At 50.3% G+C, this 19,199-nt stretch overlaps 6 protein-coding genes across 6 annotated transcripts; 1 reads left to right on the forward strand and 5 right to left on the reverse strand.

The window, feature by feature from the left end:
• Positions 1-4,099: 4,099 nt before the first annotated feature.
• Positions 4,100-5,235, reverse strand: N7458_003159 (putative extracellular cellulase CelA/allergen Asp F7-like; the record flags this gene model as incomplete). The annotated part of the gene is made up of 2 exons (XM_056906542.1): positions 4,100-4,510; positions 4,579-5,235. 2 exons carry the CDS (start codon positions 5,233-5,235, stop codon positions 4,100-4,102), a joined length of 1,068 nt encoding a protein of 355 aa, XP_056770649.1.
• A 700-nt stretch (positions 5,236-5,935) lies between these two features.
• Positions 5,936-9,810, reverse strand: N7458_003160 (exocyst subunit SEC8; the record flags this gene model as incomplete). Its single annotated transcript, XM_056906543.1, has 6 exons — positions 5,936-6,904; positions 6,972-7,079; positions 7,135-7,283; positions 7,340-7,475; positions 7,533-9,250; positions 9,333-9,810. 6 exons carry the CDS (start codon positions 9,808-9,810, stop codon positions 5,936-5,938), a joined length of 3,558 nt encoding a protein of 1,185 aa, XP_056770650.1.
• Positions 9,811-10,467: 657 nt separating this feature from the next.
• Positions 10,468-12,837, reverse strand: ampp (aminopeptidase P; the record flags this gene model as incomplete). The annotated part of the gene is made up of 10 exons (XM_056906544.1): positions 10,468-10,715; positions 10,770-10,814; positions 10,869-10,953; positions 11,009-11,843; positions 11,898-11,943; positions 11,998-12,219; positions 12,276-12,337; positions 12,389-12,554; positions 12,623-12,682; positions 12,762-12,837. 10 exons carry the CDS (start codon positions 12,835-12,837, stop codon positions 10,468-10,470), a joined length of 1,845 nt encoding a protein of 614 aa, XP_056770651.1.
• A 1,398-nt stretch (positions 12,838-14,235) lies between these two features.
• N7458_003162 (uncharacterized protein) lies at positions 14,236-15,615 on the forward strand (the record flags this gene model as incomplete). The annotated part of the gene is made up of 1 exon (XM_056906545.1): positions 14,236-15,615. One exon carries the CDS (start codon positions 14,236-14,238, stop codon positions 15,613-15,615), a length of 1,380 nt encoding a protein of 459 aa, XP_056770652.1.
• Positions 15,616-15,761: 146 nt separating this feature from the next.
• On the reverse strand, positions 15,762-17,327 carry N7458_003163 (FMN-dependent alpha-hydroxy acid dehydrogenase family protein; the record flags this gene model as incomplete). The annotated part of the gene is made up of 3 exons (XM_056906546.1): positions 15,762-15,925; positions 15,974-17,152; positions 17,201-17,327. The coding sequence occupies 3 exons, from the start codon at positions 17,325-17,327 to the stop codon at positions 15,762-15,764; spliced, it is 1,470 nt and encodes a 489-aa protein (XP_056770653.1).
• A 378-nt stretch (positions 17,328-17,705) lies between these two features.
• On the reverse strand, positions 17,706-19,125 carry N7458_003164 (uncharacterized protein; the record flags this gene model as incomplete). The annotated part of the gene is made up of 4 exons (XM_056906547.1): positions 17,706-18,018; positions 18,085-18,254; positions 18,283-18,734; positions 18,801-19,125. 4 exons carry the CDS (start codon positions 19,123-19,125, stop codon positions 17,706-17,708), a joined length of 1,260 nt encoding a protein of 419 aa, XP_056770654.1.
• Positions 19,126-19,199: the final 74 nt, after the last annotated feature.

Here is a 19,199-nt window from a genome sequence, read left to right on the forward strand (position 1 = left end):
CATGACTGCCTTTCACCATGAAGTTATTCTCGCCTCGCCTTGTTATTGGTATCGTGCTGGTGCGCGCCGCATCGACAAAATCTGGCCTTACACATTTCGGACGAAATAAACCTTCTATTCTTATGCACCTTACGGCTATATCCAATAAAGTCACTTTTCGGGTACCAACTTTCCTTCCTTTTTACTTGTCGTTTCAGGGCATCGGCGTGCGGAGCTTGCGAAGCGCGCGTCACCAGTCTTGGAAAAGGGAGATCTAGGGCTAAGCTAAATGCAGACTAGCGTGTTTCAAGCTAGGGTTCGGGAAACATTCTGTGAGTGAACGTGGGGGAATCTGTTTTCGAATATAGCAGTACTTATAACGGCTTAAATCAGTAATCGATTCCAGGGAACTTCATATACAAAATGAAAACCTCAATATCTCTTAGACTATACTTGATTTGTCAAGATCAGAAGGTACAGAAACGGAAACAACGTTAAAAGATAACGGTAAGCCAGGAAGTCTTCTAAGAGCGTGGACGAGATGCTCGGTTCCTGAGAATGTCGCCTATCTTCACAATTTCCTCTATACTTAATCAGACCGCCGAGCAACCACAAGTAGATACAGTTAGCAGGGAAATAGAGGACGGATTCAGAGCCGACGAAGCTGTAGGTGAAACTAGAGCTGTAGGTGAAACTAGAGCGGAGGATGACTTCGTGGAAGGCTCGGATATATAGTCGGACGCAATGCATAAGCTGCTAACCTTCAATCCGTTACTCAGCGTACACGACGACTCGTCTCTATTCTGATTGAAGAAGGTGACCAGCCTAGTCTGTTTCACCTCGATCGATGCAGCTGGTAGACTATTTGCCGTGCCGCAAGCGTCTACGTTAAGCACAGAGTAGTCTTTGCGGACACTATTTATGACTTCGCTCAACTCTAGAAGTTCGTTAATACTATATTTTAATTTTCGATCAGGCAATTGCCTACTTGAACAGTCATCTCCGTCGAGCTTGGCAAAAGATGCAGAATATCTAGTGCAGCCATGGTTATCCTTAGACTATATAAGGCATTGGCTATTATAGTCGATAACCTCGAGAGTGCCACTAAAGGAGGTGCGTATATAGACGCTAGCAAGAAACATAGAGATAGAGAAGCGCATTTTCTTTGATCTCTGTAGCAATTAAATAAATTTTGAATGAAATCAAGGATATTATACGGCATCTGCGGGGTATATATTTTGGTTCATTTTGCCTTACACATTGTACATCGCCCAAGGCGGCATCATAACAACATTGCGATACCCTTTCTGGCGAATTTGGCCCGTATCCCATGCGGACTACCACTCGCCGATCATTGCGGGTTTGGGTTCCGAAACACTATTTGGCCTGTAGCCCAGCCGCCGTTATGTTTTGGGTTCGGCAGGCGGGGCACCGCCGGGGTTGCAGGAAACCGAATGAACGTTAGTTCGGGCTAGGAGATGTGCTGGAATTATATGAATGCCGACTCAGCAACAAGCGTCTAATGGATTTGGTCAAGAAGGGTCCACTATAACTCAGGCCGCAGAGACCATAAGGCTTGCCGATTGTGTTTTCGCATGTAGAGGAGAGAATATCCGTCGAACGATCTGTCGTCGTGGCACGGAAAGCCTTCTGATACCGCAAAGTCTATATCGATCATGGTTCTCGTAAGTCGATTGAGGGTAAAGTGTTTGAGGTTTGTATTTTACGCCGCCACATCAATTCACCTTCGGTGGGTGATACAGACTTTCGCGGCATTCTTGCTCCGTAACGCGTTCGTGCCTCGTAAGATATTGGTATCAAGGTCATTTGATTCTCCCACTTCATGTAGCAAGTACATAAATATAACAAAAGGGGTAAGATGGGCGAACAAGACGCTCTTCTTCGGAGCATGGCCATCCTCTGCCCTGGGAGTATGGCCAATTCTCCTTCCAGGGACACACTGGATTCTAGAGTGGTGAATAGTTCGCAACATTCGGCTCCATCCTGTTCCATTCTGACGAGATAACTCCCTCGCAACTGGGCTTCTCCATCGAGAAAACTCGGCCATTGGAAGCGACTACCGTCCTTGAACGGCTCCTCCCTTCGATGAATTAGATAAAAGGGCGAGGCCTTGTGAAAAGATTTCGAATCCAATTGTCATGTTCCTTGCATATCAATTCATGTATTTCAACACGTTCGTTCCTTCAATGATTCTCACTGCCTGGTACTGAGAGCTTCAATCTGAGACGTCGATGCCTTGATTTCACTGTAAGGCTCTGCGAGATCTTCTGAGTACCTTTTTTGCAGCTTTTTCTTTATTTTTAGCAATAGGGAGTACGAGCTGTCGCAAGCTACACACCGCGACTGGTGCTTCTGGATCCACCATATTTCTCTCTGACCAGCTCGATTTTGGTGATTTCTTTGTGGAAATCACAGGGCTAGTGCCCCTTCGACACAGGCTTAATATCAGTTGAGGGACATGGCATACTGTGAGGCTTGGCAGTGGTCCTACAGCGAGGTGCAGCAAGCCAGAGCTACCGTGAGTATCATCAAGCGTCATCGGGCAAGTGTCTATATATAACTGTTGATCGATATAGAATTGGAAATACGCAGCGACCATTAGTCAAATTCCCTCTCTGGCACTGGTTCCCACAATGCCTTTCTTCGTGGGTAGTCGGTCGTGCTTGCGTTTCTGCATGCAAAACAACGGTCCATGCCAGGGCTTTAGCCCCTTCATGCTGAATGCCTTCACCGAGAGAGATCTCACCCATACGTGGCTCTGTCAGTCATTTCACGCGCAGTCCTACAAGAGCCTTGAAGCAAGTTTCAAAGTGCGAATTCAAACACAGAGGGTTCGAAATTGGAACCTTGCCAGTACGTATATTCATGGTGTCGAAAAGACTACGTGCTCTATCTATGCGCTTATCTGACAGGCAGGGAATAAGTACCGGCAGCAGAAAGTTTCGCATCAACATCGAAAGGGCCCGCCGTTTCTTTTCCTATGAAGATCTTCTGTGATTAACACCGAAGCAAAACTCCACAACAGTCTCTGGGGGCGTGCATATAATCCCGGATGTATAGCGGTCAAGAAGCGTCACAAACAGGCCAGCCCTTGGACATTTATTCTTCAACCATAAGGAAGCAACTATATACAAGTTCTCGGGGTCCTCAAGGGTGAATGACACACTCAACTCGGGATTGAATTTTGTCTGGGTTGACAGACAGGCTATTGGTACAGATGTCGCCGTGAATTGGAGGCTATACTAGAGCACCTTGATGCTGCGCATGCATATATCTTCGTCACTCACTCCGCCGCTGATCTACAACGGGTTGATCTCTGCGTCACTTCCCCCAGTATCAGGAATGGCGTGAGGGAAATAGTTCACAGTGAATCCGCACTGCAACAGAGAACTCCGTGACAACCCTCATATCGCGACCTATTGGTTCCACTACCGAATCCCAACAGATTGTCAATATCCCCAAACGGATGTTCAAAATCAAGGATCTCTGGCGTCGATGCGAGTTGCAGGGGCGAGGGCGAGGTACAAGCCACGCCCATATCATGATCTGGGTGGAAGTGGCACCAAGTGGCGAGAATCTCTTCTTGCAGGCTGTATGAGAAGCTTTTGCGAGCTTCTGGGAGATTCACATCATTGCAGTGAGCCCTGAGGGCTCTTTCTGGTTTGATGCCTTATATGGTGCTCACGTTTGACAGTGTCCTGGTCCTCCTACGCCTCGTCCTTTGGATCTGACAGATTCGCGAGCACACTACAGGTACCGCACAGGTATCTCTTCCACTAACCCAATTTGCTTCGTCTACAGGCAGACCTCACGACTCTGGAGATACCCGCGTGCAATCCTACCTTTCTCGACTGGGCAGAATGCAGACAACTCTTGACACGAGGGTCTCTTCTCCCAGATGTTACCCTCGAGAAGCAGCAAAATATCCTTCGGCAGCTATCAGAACATGCCGATTCCTCAAGAAGACTGTATTGACTACAAGGCGCGATTTGCACCTCTTATATTTGAGATTACAGCCCTACTATTGTCAGACCCTGTTACATAGAATTCGAATTCTCTATAATACTCCAAGAATTTCCGTATTTACTATACATCAGATTCACAGGTTAGAAGAAGCAGTAACCTCGGAGCCGGAAGCGCACCCGACACTGTTCACAACAACGGTGTTTCCAGACTCGCCAGTAACACGAACATCGACAGTATCCACACCAAATCCGGAGGACTGCTCGAAGTAGTTGTAGGAAGTGCGAGTAGTGCTCTGCCAGGTGCTGCCACCATCGGTGCTAACCTCCAGCTTGGTGACGGGCTCATTGGCGTTGACAACCTGCATCGAGAACCAGTACTGGGAAGTACCATCCTTGTTCTTCAGCTGCAGGGGGCCGGAGAGGTCGCAGGCAGTGTACTCCCAGGTAATGTCGATTACGCCGGCGGAGATATCGGAGAGCTCGGCGAAGGCATCTTGGAAGAGGTCGAGGTGGCTGGCGGCGCACTCAGGGCATTGATCAACGATCTAATTAAGAGTTGTTAGTATGATTGGAGCGGACGGCCGCATTCAGGGAACTTTATATCTTGACTTACCATAGCCTTAATGGTGTTACCCTTCGGTCCAGTCACAGCGACACAAGCACCACACTTGGCAGCATTGTCCCAGGCGGCACCAGAGAAGGCGGTGCCCAAGAGACCGCTGGGCAGGGTGTAGCCAGAGTAAGAGCAAGTTCCACCAGCGACGTTGCCACCATAGAAAGTAGCTTCTCCGGAGATTGAGCCCGAGGATGAAGAAGTAGAAGACGAAGAAGAAGAGGTGCTGGCAGCAGCCTGAGCAATAGAGGTAGAGGAAACGGCAGAAGTAGTGGCGGCAGCAACGGCATTATCGGTTGATAGTTCCGCGACAACAGCGACCGTGGCCTGCGTGGTTGCAGCAACTGTAGCCTCGCTAGTCTGCACGGGCGTAGACGACGTAGTTGAAGACGAGGTGGCATCGTCGCCAACAGGGGCGGTAGTCTCAACAGGAGCAGGGGTCTCCACGATAGCAACGGGCGAGGAAGTAGAGGAGACCTCCGGGGCAGCCGAAGAGGTGGAAGTCAGGTACACAGTGCTATAGCTAGTATAGACGGACACGGTGTAGCCCTTGGGGCACTGGTTATGCTCATGACGTCCGCCCAAGTGCTTAGCAGAGACGGTAGCGGCAGCGCCGAAGAGGACGGCGCCAAGAGAAGCGAGACGTTGGTACTTCATTGTATAGAATCGAATTTCAGAAGTCCGGCTGAACGAAGTATATCAAACGTTAAAACGAAAAGTGCAATTCTGCGTCGCAGATCCTGAGCGATTGAGTCAAGGATTGAAAGCACGGTTTACTGGCAAAGAACCGGCTAGAAAGAATGGACGTCTGGATATCAAATCCCAGGCTTTACAAAGAATGGCAGCTGTCGCAGACAGGTGAGCTTGAAAAAAGAAGGAGAAACAACAAGAGGAAAGGGTCGGAAAGGGCTCATCTGGTCATCATAAATCATCTTGCAATTCGGTGCAATAATAAGCCCACCAATCTAGAACCGTTTGGAGGGGTCACATAATTTACGACTAGAGCGACTAAGAGAAATGAAGTCGAGATACTTGAAACACGCGTGGATCCACCGCGCCTTGTCTGATGCTCGGAAGATGCCGAAAAAGGTGCGATCCGTGCCAGACCGGGTTTAGTCCGCGTTAGTTGATTGGAGTGGAGACGCAGCTCGGAGAAATTGATGAAGTGGAAATGAGGCTAAGATAGGACACAGTACTAGCATCCTGGTTCGACGTCGCGCATGGTAAGCTGGGGCCAAAATGATTCGTAGGGTCCAAAGGTACGGAGTACAGTACCACTTTCTAAATTGTAAACAGAATGATGGCAGAAATAACAAAGGGGTCCAACGCTTGGTCCGGCAAGCAAAATAATAATCAACTATCGCGCATCCCACATGATCTCATTCAGGCGCAACAACGCATCGGCGCTGGCCTTCTTCGCTGCCATAAAGTCCTCCCGACTCTCGGCACCCCGAGGCCCGCGAGAGATCTCCGAGAAACACAGGTCTACAAGAACTCGGAGCTCGTCATAGGTGAACGGTTCACCGTTGCCAGCGGCCAGAGCTTTATCGCCCTGTGCTGCGAAAGCCTCTTTCTCTTCTTTAGCGTAGTCTAGGGCTTTCTCCGCCCCATCTAGGAACCAGTCCAAGAACTTGGCACTTCTCGGCAGCGCCACCACCTCCTGAGAGGTCGACTCGTTTCCTTCCGTCGCGACGGGGTCAATGATGATGTTCTTCAAGTTCTGCTGCAGAACAAGTACATCCAGCTGTAGGCGAAGAGCACCATTCTCGTTCATGGCACCAATGTAGCGGGTGCATGCCACAAACACTCTATCGATGAAACGCGCCAATCCAGATGCAATGAACCAGTGCTCAGCGGGGCCCAAGTAGGTGGAAATATTAGTATCAAACCCGATCAGATCACTATTCAACTGCAGAATCGTAGGTGATGCAGCAGTCGGTTGATTCAGGAGAATATGCCACCAGTTCTCGGTTGTGCCGGGAGATGGCGTCAGGGGTACAGAGTTCCGCACAGTCGGCGGGTTGGGTCCCGACATGGTTTTCGTCAGCATGTGGATGATGCCACAGCGGATGTCAACATGCATTGTCAGAAGAGCATTGGATCCAAGTCCATGCAGTGATTCGAGAGTTTGATCGAACGCTGTGGCCGTTTCATGGTTCAGCGGCAAGTATACAGGCATGTTGATGCTGTCGCGCTTGGGTTTCATAGCTCCAAATAGAGTCCATCGACGAGATGGACGACCATTCGCTGTCAAAACTGATCTATCTGCCTCCGTTGATGAGTCGACAATCAGTCTGATCTTCGAAAGGTGGCTTCCAAGCCATTGCTGTAGTTGGATTGATTAGCGACTGAAGTGGGGCTGCTAGGGATGAAAATGAACGATTTGTACTCACCATGCTGTTGTACAATAGCGAAAGTGCAACGACCGTCTTCGGATCTGATATGATATCATACCGCTCCAAGGGGACCTGGTCAGTTCGCTTGAGAAGAAGATCGATTTCCTGTCGTCGTCAGTACGGATTGATTCATGGATCCATGTGATTCCGGGCATCTTACAGTATCTAGAAGCGTTTGTTTCTTGGCACCGGCTCCTTTCCAAAGCTCTTCAACGACGTCACGGATGTCACCAGATTCTGCAAATGAAGCAGCAGCTTTCAATCGGACTTCGCCACCATGATTTCTTGCAGAAACCTTGGTAACCATCGCTGATATCTTGTTAAAATTTGGTTCAACAGTAGTGGAGGGTGGGATAGCTACTCACCCTTATACCACCCGCAGCACTTATCGTAGTAAGTCACGATCTGGTCGATCAGGAGCTGCGTAAATGCTTGATCATGCGGAATACTCGACAACATCTTGCTAAACTCTCGTACGATAGACATAAACTTGACCGTGCCCTAGGTTGAAACACTGGTTAGAATTCTGGTGATATTCTGTTAGATCGTTTGACTTACCTTGAAAATAGGCCGCGGCGAGACCTTGGTCCATTGCGGGTCTTCCGTAAACGCGTCAGCAGCAATAAAGCTCAGCGTACACAAATCGGTCACAGTCTCATCCAACTGGGGGAGGAAGACGTTGACCAGGAAGTCATCAAGGAAAGATGTCAGTGTGCTCATGGAGATGTCCGAGTCGACAGGCACGATATCCTTGAGACGCTGAATGAAGGATAATGACGGCGGGAGAAGCAGTCTCATATTAAAGACACTAGGTTCAAGCAAAATTTTATGGCCGGTTCCTGAATTGCCTTGCCTCGAGGGGGAAGCATCGTTTGCAGACGTCTTTTGTCGGGTCTTGGATACCAGACCTGGAACAGATAATTGGAGAATCTCATCCAACTCATCTTGCTCTACCTTCATTTCTGAGCTCTGTTCAATGTCGGATAGCTTGAACATTCTTTTGTTCTTATCCCTGTTCCCCCCAGCGAGGTGCCGCCGAGCATCTGCCTCATCAGCCCTCGATCTGAAAGATGTCTGTCCATCAGTGGCAAGATAATCATGGAGTAGTGATCGAATTTCACTTTGCAGGAGCTTCCACAATTCCTTGAATCCACCAGAGAGGGTGTCCCTTTTAGTAGCACCCTCGCGTCCGACAATTGCTGCAATCACATCATTGACAACTCGGTGGCCCTCTGCAATAGATTCGAACTTCGCATATAGAGCCCACAGGAACTCGGTCAGTACATGACCACGCTCTTCGATAGTTTCAGTTGGCAAATTGGACTTGAGCTGGTTATCATGGGACGAAAATGTTCGGTTCGGAGTGGGATAGCGAGCGTCAACTTCGGCATTGGTCTTGTCGACCACAGCGAAAAGCTCCACTGGAAGACGTTGCGCGATTTGATCCACAGCAGTATCGAGATGGCCCATCCGGTTCAATGCCTCAATCAGCAGCTGAATGTATGAGAAGGTGTCTGCCTCAGGGTTGCGAGACGCGTCTTCAACCATTGGAGTTGTCGCGTCAAACTTGGCCAAGAAACTGTACACGGGGCGTTCCCATGAGCGATTCCCTGTCCAAGTGCTGGAGTTGATGTCTCCCTCCCCGGCAGGAGCCTTCCAACGGTCGGAGCAGTATGGAGATTTCAAGTACAAATGATCATGCAGCTCCTCAATCAAGATATCCGTCAAAGAGGTCTCCTGATTATTGAAGTAAGCACGAATGTCGGAGAGAGCACCGATCTCTTCGAGCTCAGAGCGCCGCAGTAACCGAAGACCAGTATGCAAAGCTTCGATAGCTGCAAGGAACCGTTTATCGGAGATGCGGGACTCGAGCTTCTCCGGCAGAGACTGAATCTCCTCGATCTGAGCAAACAGCTGCAAGATGTCGTCATAGTTCTGCGACGAAGTAGCCAGCCCCTTCAGCTCTGGCTTCGTGGACAACAACCCTGATTTTGCCTCCTCCAGGGAGTTCCTCAGGTTGCGCACTCGTCCTTGCGAGCTCGAGATATTGGACTGAATCATGTGGTACGTTCCGATAGAACTGTTAAAGCCCTGATGGTGCTCGTTCACGATTGCCTTGAGCGTCTGCTGAATCTGGTTATACATGTTTTGGAAGTCCGGCTCTCGGTCTGCCTTGCCTAATGTGCTTGTATCCATCAGGCTGAGGGCGACATGCACGGGAATGCATTCGGCGTCGGTCATGAAATCCCAATCACGCTGAATCGACTGGAGGACATCTAGAACCCACACAATCAGCAATCATCACCCCATTTATAGCATGTAGCAGCAGGCATAAATGCGCTCGATGTCTAAACGAACCTTCCACAGATCGCATTTCAGTCGTATCGCTCCGCACCACCCTGGCATCAGGAACATTCATATCTCGACTCTGACTCTCTTGTTGGTACCGCGGAGCCTCGCGGGTGCGATCATCCCTTGCACCCTGATATCTCCTATCCACCTCTCCATTTCTCGTCCGTGACCGCGAAGTAGACTGTGGTGGCTGTTGCTGTCGATCCCGATCTGCCCGATCGCGTCGGCGCTCCGGGGATGGTTGAACTGGGGGTGCGAGAGATGATTGCTGTGTAGACTCTGGATAGAATCCGCCATAGCCACCGGGGCGGCGATCACGATTCCCTCCTCTGTCTCCTCCTGCCCCGCCTCCTGTACCCCCGGGGGCTCGGTCGTTGTAACCATTCGCTCCAAGGTTGCCATTGCCGTAGCCACCATTGCCGGTGTCATACCGGCTGGCACCGGAGACCCCGTAGCCGTAACCGTGGCCGCTTCCTCCACTCATTCCCAATTATTCAAGACCGGTATGGAAGCGTGCGGGTACCAAGTTGGGAGTTGTTCGTCAGCTGCGACAAGGGGCGTGGGACGGATAGGTTGTGCGTTGGCGTGTGTTCTAGTCTTCAGGTACTGTGGCTTGTGCGCTGCGATTGTGTGGAAGTGATAGTGACCATCCTTATGCGCGCGATTGAGGACCGACTTGGGACAGCAATGAGAGAATGTTCGCGGGGGAGAAATGGCCAAACAGCGTTGGGCGGGATGGGGAAGTTCCAGGTGTTCGGAGGGCCCACATAAGCTCGCCGTGGGCCGCATTTCGTGGCCAGAATCAACGAAAGGATAACTATAACAACGAGGCTAGCTTATCTGTGCGAGAAGGGACTTGCACTTAGCTAAAACTCAATGTATACTACCTTGCCGGATTATAAAAGGCTTTTACAAGAAGAATTAAACGCATACTGACAATGTTAGAGGCCAGGCACCCGCCAACATCTACTGTCAAAACTGGAATGGACATGCACGCATAGACGGGGTCTTTTCGACAGATTTGGAATTTTGTATATCGAGGTATCCAAGTTTAATGAACAAAGTGATACTCCGTCTCGCACCAGCGAAACCCCTCATACCGTCCCTCAATTTAAGTAACAACCGGGCTATAGACAATACTTTACTTAGAGATGGGCTGGGTCTCGCGCTCAAGCCACTTCCGACTCAACTCATCCTCAGTGAAGTAGTGGTGGGTCTTATCCCAGACCTCGGCGTGGTAGTCGTTCACCCACTTGAGCTCGAAATCAGTCAATAGAGATGGCTCGATGAGGTTACGACCAATGGGAGTCATAGTAACGTGCTCGAAGCCGAGCCACTGCTTGTCACCGAACTTGTGGGGGGTGTTGACCTCACGGGCCATGACAATGTCTATAAACGATTCTGTTAGTATGCGTAGGGTGAGGGCAGTTAAACAAGTCTTACTCTCAATGCGGATACCAAACTTGCCATCCTCGTAGTAACCAGGTTCTAGTAGCATTGGTTAGTATTAGGATCGAATTGCAAAGTAATGTGTATTCATACCATCCGAAATCACGTTTCCGGCAGCAATGGGAACCTCGGTGTACTGAACGCGGGTACCGATGCCCATGGGGCCCTCGTGGACGTTCTATTCAAGATCAGCATGCAATCAATACCAAATATACAGCTGTTCAGGTAATCACCAGGTAGGAGCCAACTCCATGACCAGTGCCGTGAAGGTAGTCCAAGCCCTCCTTCCAGAGGAACTGACGGGCCAGAACATCAATAGCAAAGCCACTGGTGCCCTTGGGGAACACGGCGGTGTCGATACCAATAAGACCCTTCAGAACCAGAGTGAATGCTTGCTTCTCAAACTCGGTAGGCTGGCCAAAGTGGAAAGTCCGAGTGGTATCGGTGGTTCCATCCAGGTACTGGCAGCCAGAGTCACAAAGATAAATCGCAGTGGGGTCAATGATCGAGCAGCTTCCCTTCTCGGGCTTGTAGTGAATCACCGCGCCATTGGGACCGGTAGAAGAGATGGTATCAAATGACAGGCCAGCAAAGAGCTCGTTATTGGTACGAATCTGCTCCAGCTTGTCAGCAGCATCGACCTCATCCAGGACAGTCTTCTTGTTAACCAGCTCATTTTCAAGCCAGGCAAAGTACTTGGTCAAGGCGGCGCCATCGCGAATGTGGCACGCGCGCATACCCTCCAGCTCAGCCTCGTTCTTGACAGCTTTGGCATCAGCAATAGGGCTGCGGGTCTCCTCAACCTGCTCCTCTCCACCAAGGTTGAGGCTCAAGGCCCAAGAGGCCTTGTTAGAGAGCAAGAACTTCTTAGGTGCTTCCTCAGTTGACTGGCTGCGCGCCGTGCTGAGGGCCTTGGCATCGGCAAAGATGGAATCGTATGGCTTAACAATCACATCTTGTCCCAACTGAGCAGTCACCTCGGGAGTGAGCTTGTCCGCCTCGACATAAAGCTCGGCCGTGGTTGGTGTGATGATAGCATATGAGAAGAACACGGGGTTATAGGGGATACTATTTAGCGTCAGTAGATATCCATATCCACTCTGTTTGAGGCGAATTCCTTACTCGCTTCCTCTAAGGTTGAACAACCACGCAATCTCATCAAGCATAGCTGTCATTGGCAGTCAGCGGGCGAACGTCAAGGTTGAGAGCAGAGTCACCATACAGATAACGAATCCGGCCTTCTTCTTCGTCTCCAGTTCCTTGCGCAGCTCCGCCACCTTCTCCTGGAACGGCTTGCCAGCATACTTGACCGGATGCGCGCGAATCTTCTCACGAGGCCGGGAGGGACGGTCCTTACCCCAGACCAGATCGACCAGATTCTGCTGAATTCCCACAAGGGACGACCCATTCTTCTCAAGAGTCTCTGCAAGCTTGCGTGCGCCAGCTAAGTATCAAAATTTGTCAGCTACGACACTTGCTGGAAGAAGAGATTCCACTTACAGGCCGTGATCAAAGAGGGGTCAACACCCACGGTCTTGCCACTCTGAGCCTGCTCCGTAGTCCTGTCGCATCATTCAGTACATATTCAAGATCCCGACAAGTATCGCCCATACCATTCCTGCCAAGTGGGGACGCCCTCAATGCCCCGCTTCAAAAGGTGCCAATTGCTATCCAGTTGCTTCGCGGCTTGGTTGAAGTACCGTCCATCGGTGGAGAGGGCAGCTTTGCTCAAGGAGATAATTGCAGTACCAGCGGAACCAGAGAAACCGGAAATGAATTCTGCAATTGAATAAATTGTGAGTCGCTAGACAAGAGGAAAAGATCGGAAGGATTGGGCGATCGCTAACCTCGGCGGCCGTCGCAGGGCGCAATGTACTCGGACTGGTGGCTATCTTCAGAGGGAACGACTATGAAAAATCAATTAGCCAAGGTCTTGAAGTATGTAACTATGCTCTCCATAGTGGAGATGACAAGAAAGCAGCATACTGTAAACATCCACCTTGTGCTCCTTCATGAGCTGTCGCAGTTGCGACAGGCGCTCGGTGGTATCCACAGTCCCCATGTCGATAATGAACCGAGGACGAGAATTGGAAAAGAACCTTGAGGGCTGGAGGGGACTAAACGATCGCAGGGGTATCCGAGGCAGGCGAATCGAGCGAGAGAAGAGCATGGACGCCGAACACACAGTCGCGGGGGGAAATGTGCGCGCCGGAGGAAGGAGAAACGGAGCTCTCGCAAAAAAGACGACGGTCCTCGCGGGGAAAGGAGGAATCAAAAGGAGGGGAGGCCGAAGATAAAGGCGGGTTTGATAACGAGCTCGGTGGTGGCTACAGTCGGGCCGGTCGTGTGAGTGGCCTTTGGTCTCTGTTGCAAGCGGCGAGGTTGCTCATAGGGCGACAATAGCCGGAGGTCTCATCCACCGGCCCACTTTGCTGCGTTGTCATGTTTGCAACTGTGGAGGCGTCAATAATAATATCTCAGCTAGCGCAAATAATTGCACTCAGGTTACAGGAGAAGTTGTTGGGATCCAAGGAAACCAAGGAAATCTAAGCCCAAGACTTGTGTTTGGTACTAGCATCGATACAGTGTTTTGAGTCTCGTGACCGTTAGCTTGAACGCCATACTGCCAATGCCTTTACTGCCTTTCTTTGTAACCCGCTACTTCGGGCGAATTGGGCCTATACTTCGGACGTATGCTGGGCAAATGTGCCCAAAGCTGACAGCTAATGAGGCCTTCTACCAGACAAGATACTTGATGCTTCTATTTAATGCCAGGCTAGATATTCTTCGTTCCACGACTTCAAATCCCAGGGTTGGTCAAGATAGCCATCGGGGGCATGACCGAGAGGTTGTATAGAAACTCACTTCCAAATCTATTAGGTAGTTGCATAACAGCAAGCACATTGACCCATACTCCGCAACTACTATCAAGTGCCGAAATAATAATCCAGCTAGAAACCGACTATACTAGGATCGGTGAATGTAGCACGTGACTCATCTACAGCTGGGGCTTGGGCTTCATCCGCGTTTCGAGACTGTGGCTGAACTCCATATGAGTACTCAAGTACATCAATCAAATATCTTTGTTGGTATACAGGGCTATCTCTCACAGATATATTCAACAGTGGATGGCCACTCAATCCTCTCAAGCTAGCTGTCTGTTGACAAGTTTCCCTGGAAGGCGTAGCCGCACCGCCACACGAGGCGGTGTATGTCACGAAAATAAAAATAACATCCCTTTTGGCGCCTGAACCTGGCAGTGGTGGACTGGACCTGCTCCAAGTGGAGTTGCGAGGCTCCGAGGGCATTCCTGGGCATCTCACCGCATACCGGGCGGCTTCAAGTCCCTGCAGCCCTGAGCCAGCTTCATCACTACAGGTTCTTCGTGCTTTCTTCAAACTAGATCTACTTCCATCTTCTGCCAAGTTAGATCTCACTTTTCTCCCACTCAAAGCTGCGCATGCCTCGGATTTCACATACACCAGAATCTGTGCTTCCTCGCTCAGATTCACGAAATCCTGCTACCACATGTAGAGGTATCACGACACAAGGCCGGCCTTGTCGCCGCGCTTTAGCCTCATCTACGACGCCATCGCCAGCTTCGACGCCTCGAAAGAGAGGTGCTCCACATGGAGTGCCCGACATGGCATCCTTGTACTGCTGGCAGCATAAGGACCAAGCAGTGTCCTCTGCTACCGCTTGCAGTGACTCTATCAGTCCGGTTAAGCCTAGGACTAGCATCGACACACTATTGGACAGACTCGGTGTCCTCGAGATTAGTGATAAACCACCTCATAGCAAAAGGCCTCAAAATCAGAGGCCAAGCCAGTATGGCTTAAGTGAGAAGCGTCGTCCAAGGAGAACGTTCTGCTGTTTTGAGATCGTGGACGATGGTGAAGATCATAGGCCGCCAGCACCTGTTCCAAGACCTGTGCAAACTCGTCCGGCACCGGGCAAGTCATCCATGCCTCAAAAACAGTACCGATATGGACAGTGGCCAAGTCCAAATCCACGCCCACAGCAGATAAGAGTGTCTTCAAATGGACAGCGATTATCTGCTCCACAGACACCGACTCGGCCATCTCTACCCAACAACAGACAGTCCTCGTCGTCCTCGCACACCCCATCGCTACTATCATGGATTCCCAAATCACTTTCACCCCAAACGACATCGTCACTTCTCGCAGAACTAGCCAAACCCATCTCTAGTGCCGATGATGAGGGCTATATCTATATGTTCTGGGTGACACCTCAAACTACTACAACAAATGCACACCCGCCACTTCCAAGGGATATCGCAGCGGCAATCCTACCATCCACCCCACAAACCCACGACAATCTCCGCCCACCACCTCGGCCTCGTAGCGTTAGCGATGCTCTGCGCGCAGCCAGGGATCTCAACGCCCTAACAACCAATCCAACATCAACTACGCCCGGATCTATCCGATTGAAAATCGGCCGCACGAGCAACGTGCACCGTCGACTGGCCGAGTGGACTCGACAGTGCTCTCATGACTTGACCCTGATCCGCTACTATCCCTACACACCTTCGTCTGCATCCTCATCTCCAGCGAGGACTCCCGCCTCTCGACAACGGGCTGGTAGTAATGCTGGTCCAGCAGCATCTCTCCTACCAGGCAGAAAGGTCCCGCATGTCCATCGTGTGGAACGGCTGATTCACCTTGAGCTAACGGATTTGCGAGTGCGCGATCTTGGTCAATGTGGTGAGTGTGGGAAGGAGCATCGGGAATGGTTTGAGGTTGAGGCGGCGAAGGAAGCACTACGGAGAGTTGATGAGTGTGTGCGACGATGGGTCTCGTGGGGAGAGTCTATGGCATGAAGGATTTGCATTTTATGAGATATGACTATATTGCATATTGCGTGCGTTGATTTATCTTGAACAGACCTGACAGCACTTGAAGGGATATTACCGCTCAGTAAATGCCGTATGAAAAGGGACCACGTTGTAGAACCGAGATTAGGTATTTACAACTTGATGAGACGCCGAAGGAAACCCTTCTGTTGAGATGGGTAGTTCGGTGGCAACAAGTGTTCCACTCCTGCCGTGTTCAGGTACTTTGGACAAGCATCCCGCATCAAATCCGTCATACCCAGCAGCTGCGTGGATGTCTGTATTTCCTCTTTGAGTACTATCGAGGAATCAGTCGTATTCATCGAAAGTCGATAGCCAAACTTACATTCAACCGCATGCTCCACCCCCTCCTGTCCATAGCCCAGAGCATATTGGAATGGCCTTCCAAGACCCACGGCCGAGGCACCAAGACAAATAGCCTTCACGACATCCGAACCACGGCGGAACCCTCCATCCACCAAGACCTTCATCTTACCGAATACTTCTGGGCAGTAACGGTGGATCTCCAGAAGAATAAGTATAGCCGGGGGCGCAGTATCGGCCGCCCGACCTCCATGGTTGCTTATCACGATTCCATCAAATCCAACTTGCGCCGCCATAAGTGCATCCTCGGCACGCTGCACACCCTTGACGAGAATCGGAAGATTAGTAATACTTCGCAGCCATTTGAGATCATTCCAGTTCAAGCTAGAGTCGATCATAGAACTGTTAGACTTTGCCAGTCCTGCGCTCTTCTTTCCGATATGCTTGCTGCCTTGGGTCACTTTGATGAGAACAGCATTTCCCTCTGGCTTGATTCGCTCGTCTGCCTCTCGCTTCGACATGACTGGTAAATCAGCAGTCACAAAGAGTGCCTTAACCTTGCCTGACTCCTGGGCTATGCGAACGAGCGCTTCCGTTTTGGGTCGGTCCTTGTTGATGTAGAGCTGGTAGAACACTGGTTTCGAGGTTACATCGAGAATCTCCGACAAAGAATACGAGCTCATGGTAGAGAGACAATATGGGATACCAGAGTTGGCGGCACCCCGGGTAAGTGCTAATTCGCCCTCTTCGAATACCGTCTTTGCAGCGCCGACGGGTGAGATGTAGATGGGGATGTCGAGATCACATCCAAACAAGGTAGATTTGAGATTGACAGTTGATACGTTGCGCATAATAGCTGGGCGGAACCAGATGTGTCTGAAAAAGGAGCGGTTCGCATCTCGTGTAAAGTTGTCATTTGCCGCTCCGCTGTTGTAAGCCCACGATTTAGGACTGAGCGTGTTCATGGCGACATGTTCGAAGTCGTCTAGATTTATGATATCTTCAAGATCGGGCCTTTGGTATGCCACACTTGCCGAGTTGACTGATTTTGTTGGCTCCTGCCCCTCTTTGCTCCATTCCTCTGTGATGGTGCTGGTGTCCAGCTCACCAATAACACGGTCGTCAAGCTCCTTGATCAAAGATGGCGAGTGGGTACTATTGTACGGGTTTGATGCATCCCGACCGGCAAATCGGTAGATAACTGACTCGATCAGACCAGGACCATATCTTGAGATGAAGATTGACTTACTCTCTGCCCCTCCAGGGTGTTCTGGTGCGAATTTGGTCACATCGTAAACTTTGCCATTGACCACGATCCAGGCATCTTCGGAGCCAGCATGTTGGGAGATCTCATGCGTAGATAATTTCCTGGTCATTGCTGCTTTGTGCTCATTTAGGCTTGAGCTGTTCGAGCTTTGAGGGTGTTTCTCATTCAGGCAATCATCACTTTGGATTAAAAACTGGTGTCCCTTGCGTCGGACTGGGTCCAAAGTTAAATCCGTGCGGGGAAACTGCTGCGCCGTGGCGGAATGGCATCGGAATGCCACCGCAGTCAACAATAACAATAGAACCTCATCAGAATTGTACATGGATGTCATCATTGCCAAACAGAGACAGTCGCATACGTTACGCTAACCTTGATAGGTCAATTTCCCGCCGATTTCCTACTTCGTAAGTGGTCGATATGATCCCTTATGGACGATAGAATTATCGGGTTCATAGACGAAGCCGAATGTAATTGAACACATGAACTATCACTCTGAAACTTCACGAAGACGGTATTGAAACATTTGGTTGGATGCAACCGAGTTCCTATCCCTCATTTTCTCGGCCGACTCAATCCCAGCCACCGGGACGCGATACTCAAATTGCTTGCCTGGGGCTGGTGTGCTGCCATCTGGTAAAGCATATGGGTATGGTAAATACTCTGGCATCAATCCAACTTGTCTCAGCACCGACCCTTGATCCCAGGAGATATGCTCATGATATAATCTGTCCCCTCGAATGTTCACAACGGCTGTGAATGGGACTTCCACGTGTTTGTGTGTTGGAGGAACTCCGGGGAGCCTGAAATTTGTAACAATTAGACACATGGAAGACTAGAACGTGAGAATGGTCTGCTTGTTAACTTACAGCCAGTCGAGTTGCTTGTCGTGGGTGAATTTGAAAATAAACTCGTCGACTACCCTGTCGATCCCCAGAGTGCGGCTAATAAGCTCCAGATCGGTGTCATCCGAGTTGCTAAAGATGAAACTGTGCCGATAGAAGTTTGCCAGGGGTTCACGTCCAATACCACCGGTTAGCTATTACCGTTAGCTTTCCGAAAGTTACGGCTGCGTGGGTTGAGTCACCAACCGTTGGAACGTGGTTCACGTATGGCTGGTCTACCATCGTGCTCACTGTGTGCTCGACCGAACGATCGGCAAATTCGTAGTAAGTATGCTCTTCCCAGATCGTCTCAAGATCAAAGTATGGCCCATTCATAATAGGCTTGAGAAACTGTAAAGTGCGAGTATGGGAGATGGACTCTGCCCAATAATCAAAAGACTCCTGGAAAGGGCTTGCAAAGAGATGCGACTTGGAGTTGGGATAATAGAAGCTTTTCACGAGATCCTGCTGTTCTGCCGCTGCTGGCTTCTGTCCAGCCAGGTGCCGAAGGACTGGAATGGCCGTAGGTTCCAAGCTCGAGCTGTCAGATACATGGCTATAGACGACTCCTCCAAGAACCGTCGGAACCGACGATAAGGCGGGGGCCACGTAGTTCCATAGCTCAGGATCGTAAGCTTAAAAGTGTTTCAGCGCTGGGAGCAGCAAGCATGGCAAAGAATGTTAGAGTGGAAGCATGTTACCTATCAAGCCAACTTTATCTTTCGGATCACATTTCTCGCAGTCTTCCAGCGCTTGAGCTGCCTTTGTGAGCGCTTCTCGCGCGCCAGATAACAGGGTCCGCCTCTGGATCTCGACCACGGTATATCCTTCTTCAGCCCATTTGATCAATTGGGATGGAACACCATCGACAATCGCTAGAGACTGGTCTGTATCCGGAACAAGAATAATGAGACCTGGTCCATTACCTCGGCGTGAGAGGGGTAGCACAATTGAAAGGCCCGGCTCGAGCTCGGTTAGCTGCGTGGTCGGCAGCGGGAGCGGAGGCTTCGTGATATCGTTGAACATGATGGGAAGGTGGAGATGATCGTCTGCACCGCAATCACAATGTGACTCTCAAAGACTCAATCAATGATTGCAAA

This window comes from Penicillium daleae, assembly GCF_028827525.1.
Source record: "Penicillium daleae strain IBT 16125 chromosome Unknown utg000002l_segment0_segment0, whole genome shotgun sequence".
NCBI classification, from domain to species: Eukaryota; Fungi; Ascomycota; class Eurotiomycetes; order Eurotiales; family Aspergillaceae; genus Penicillium; species Penicillium daleae.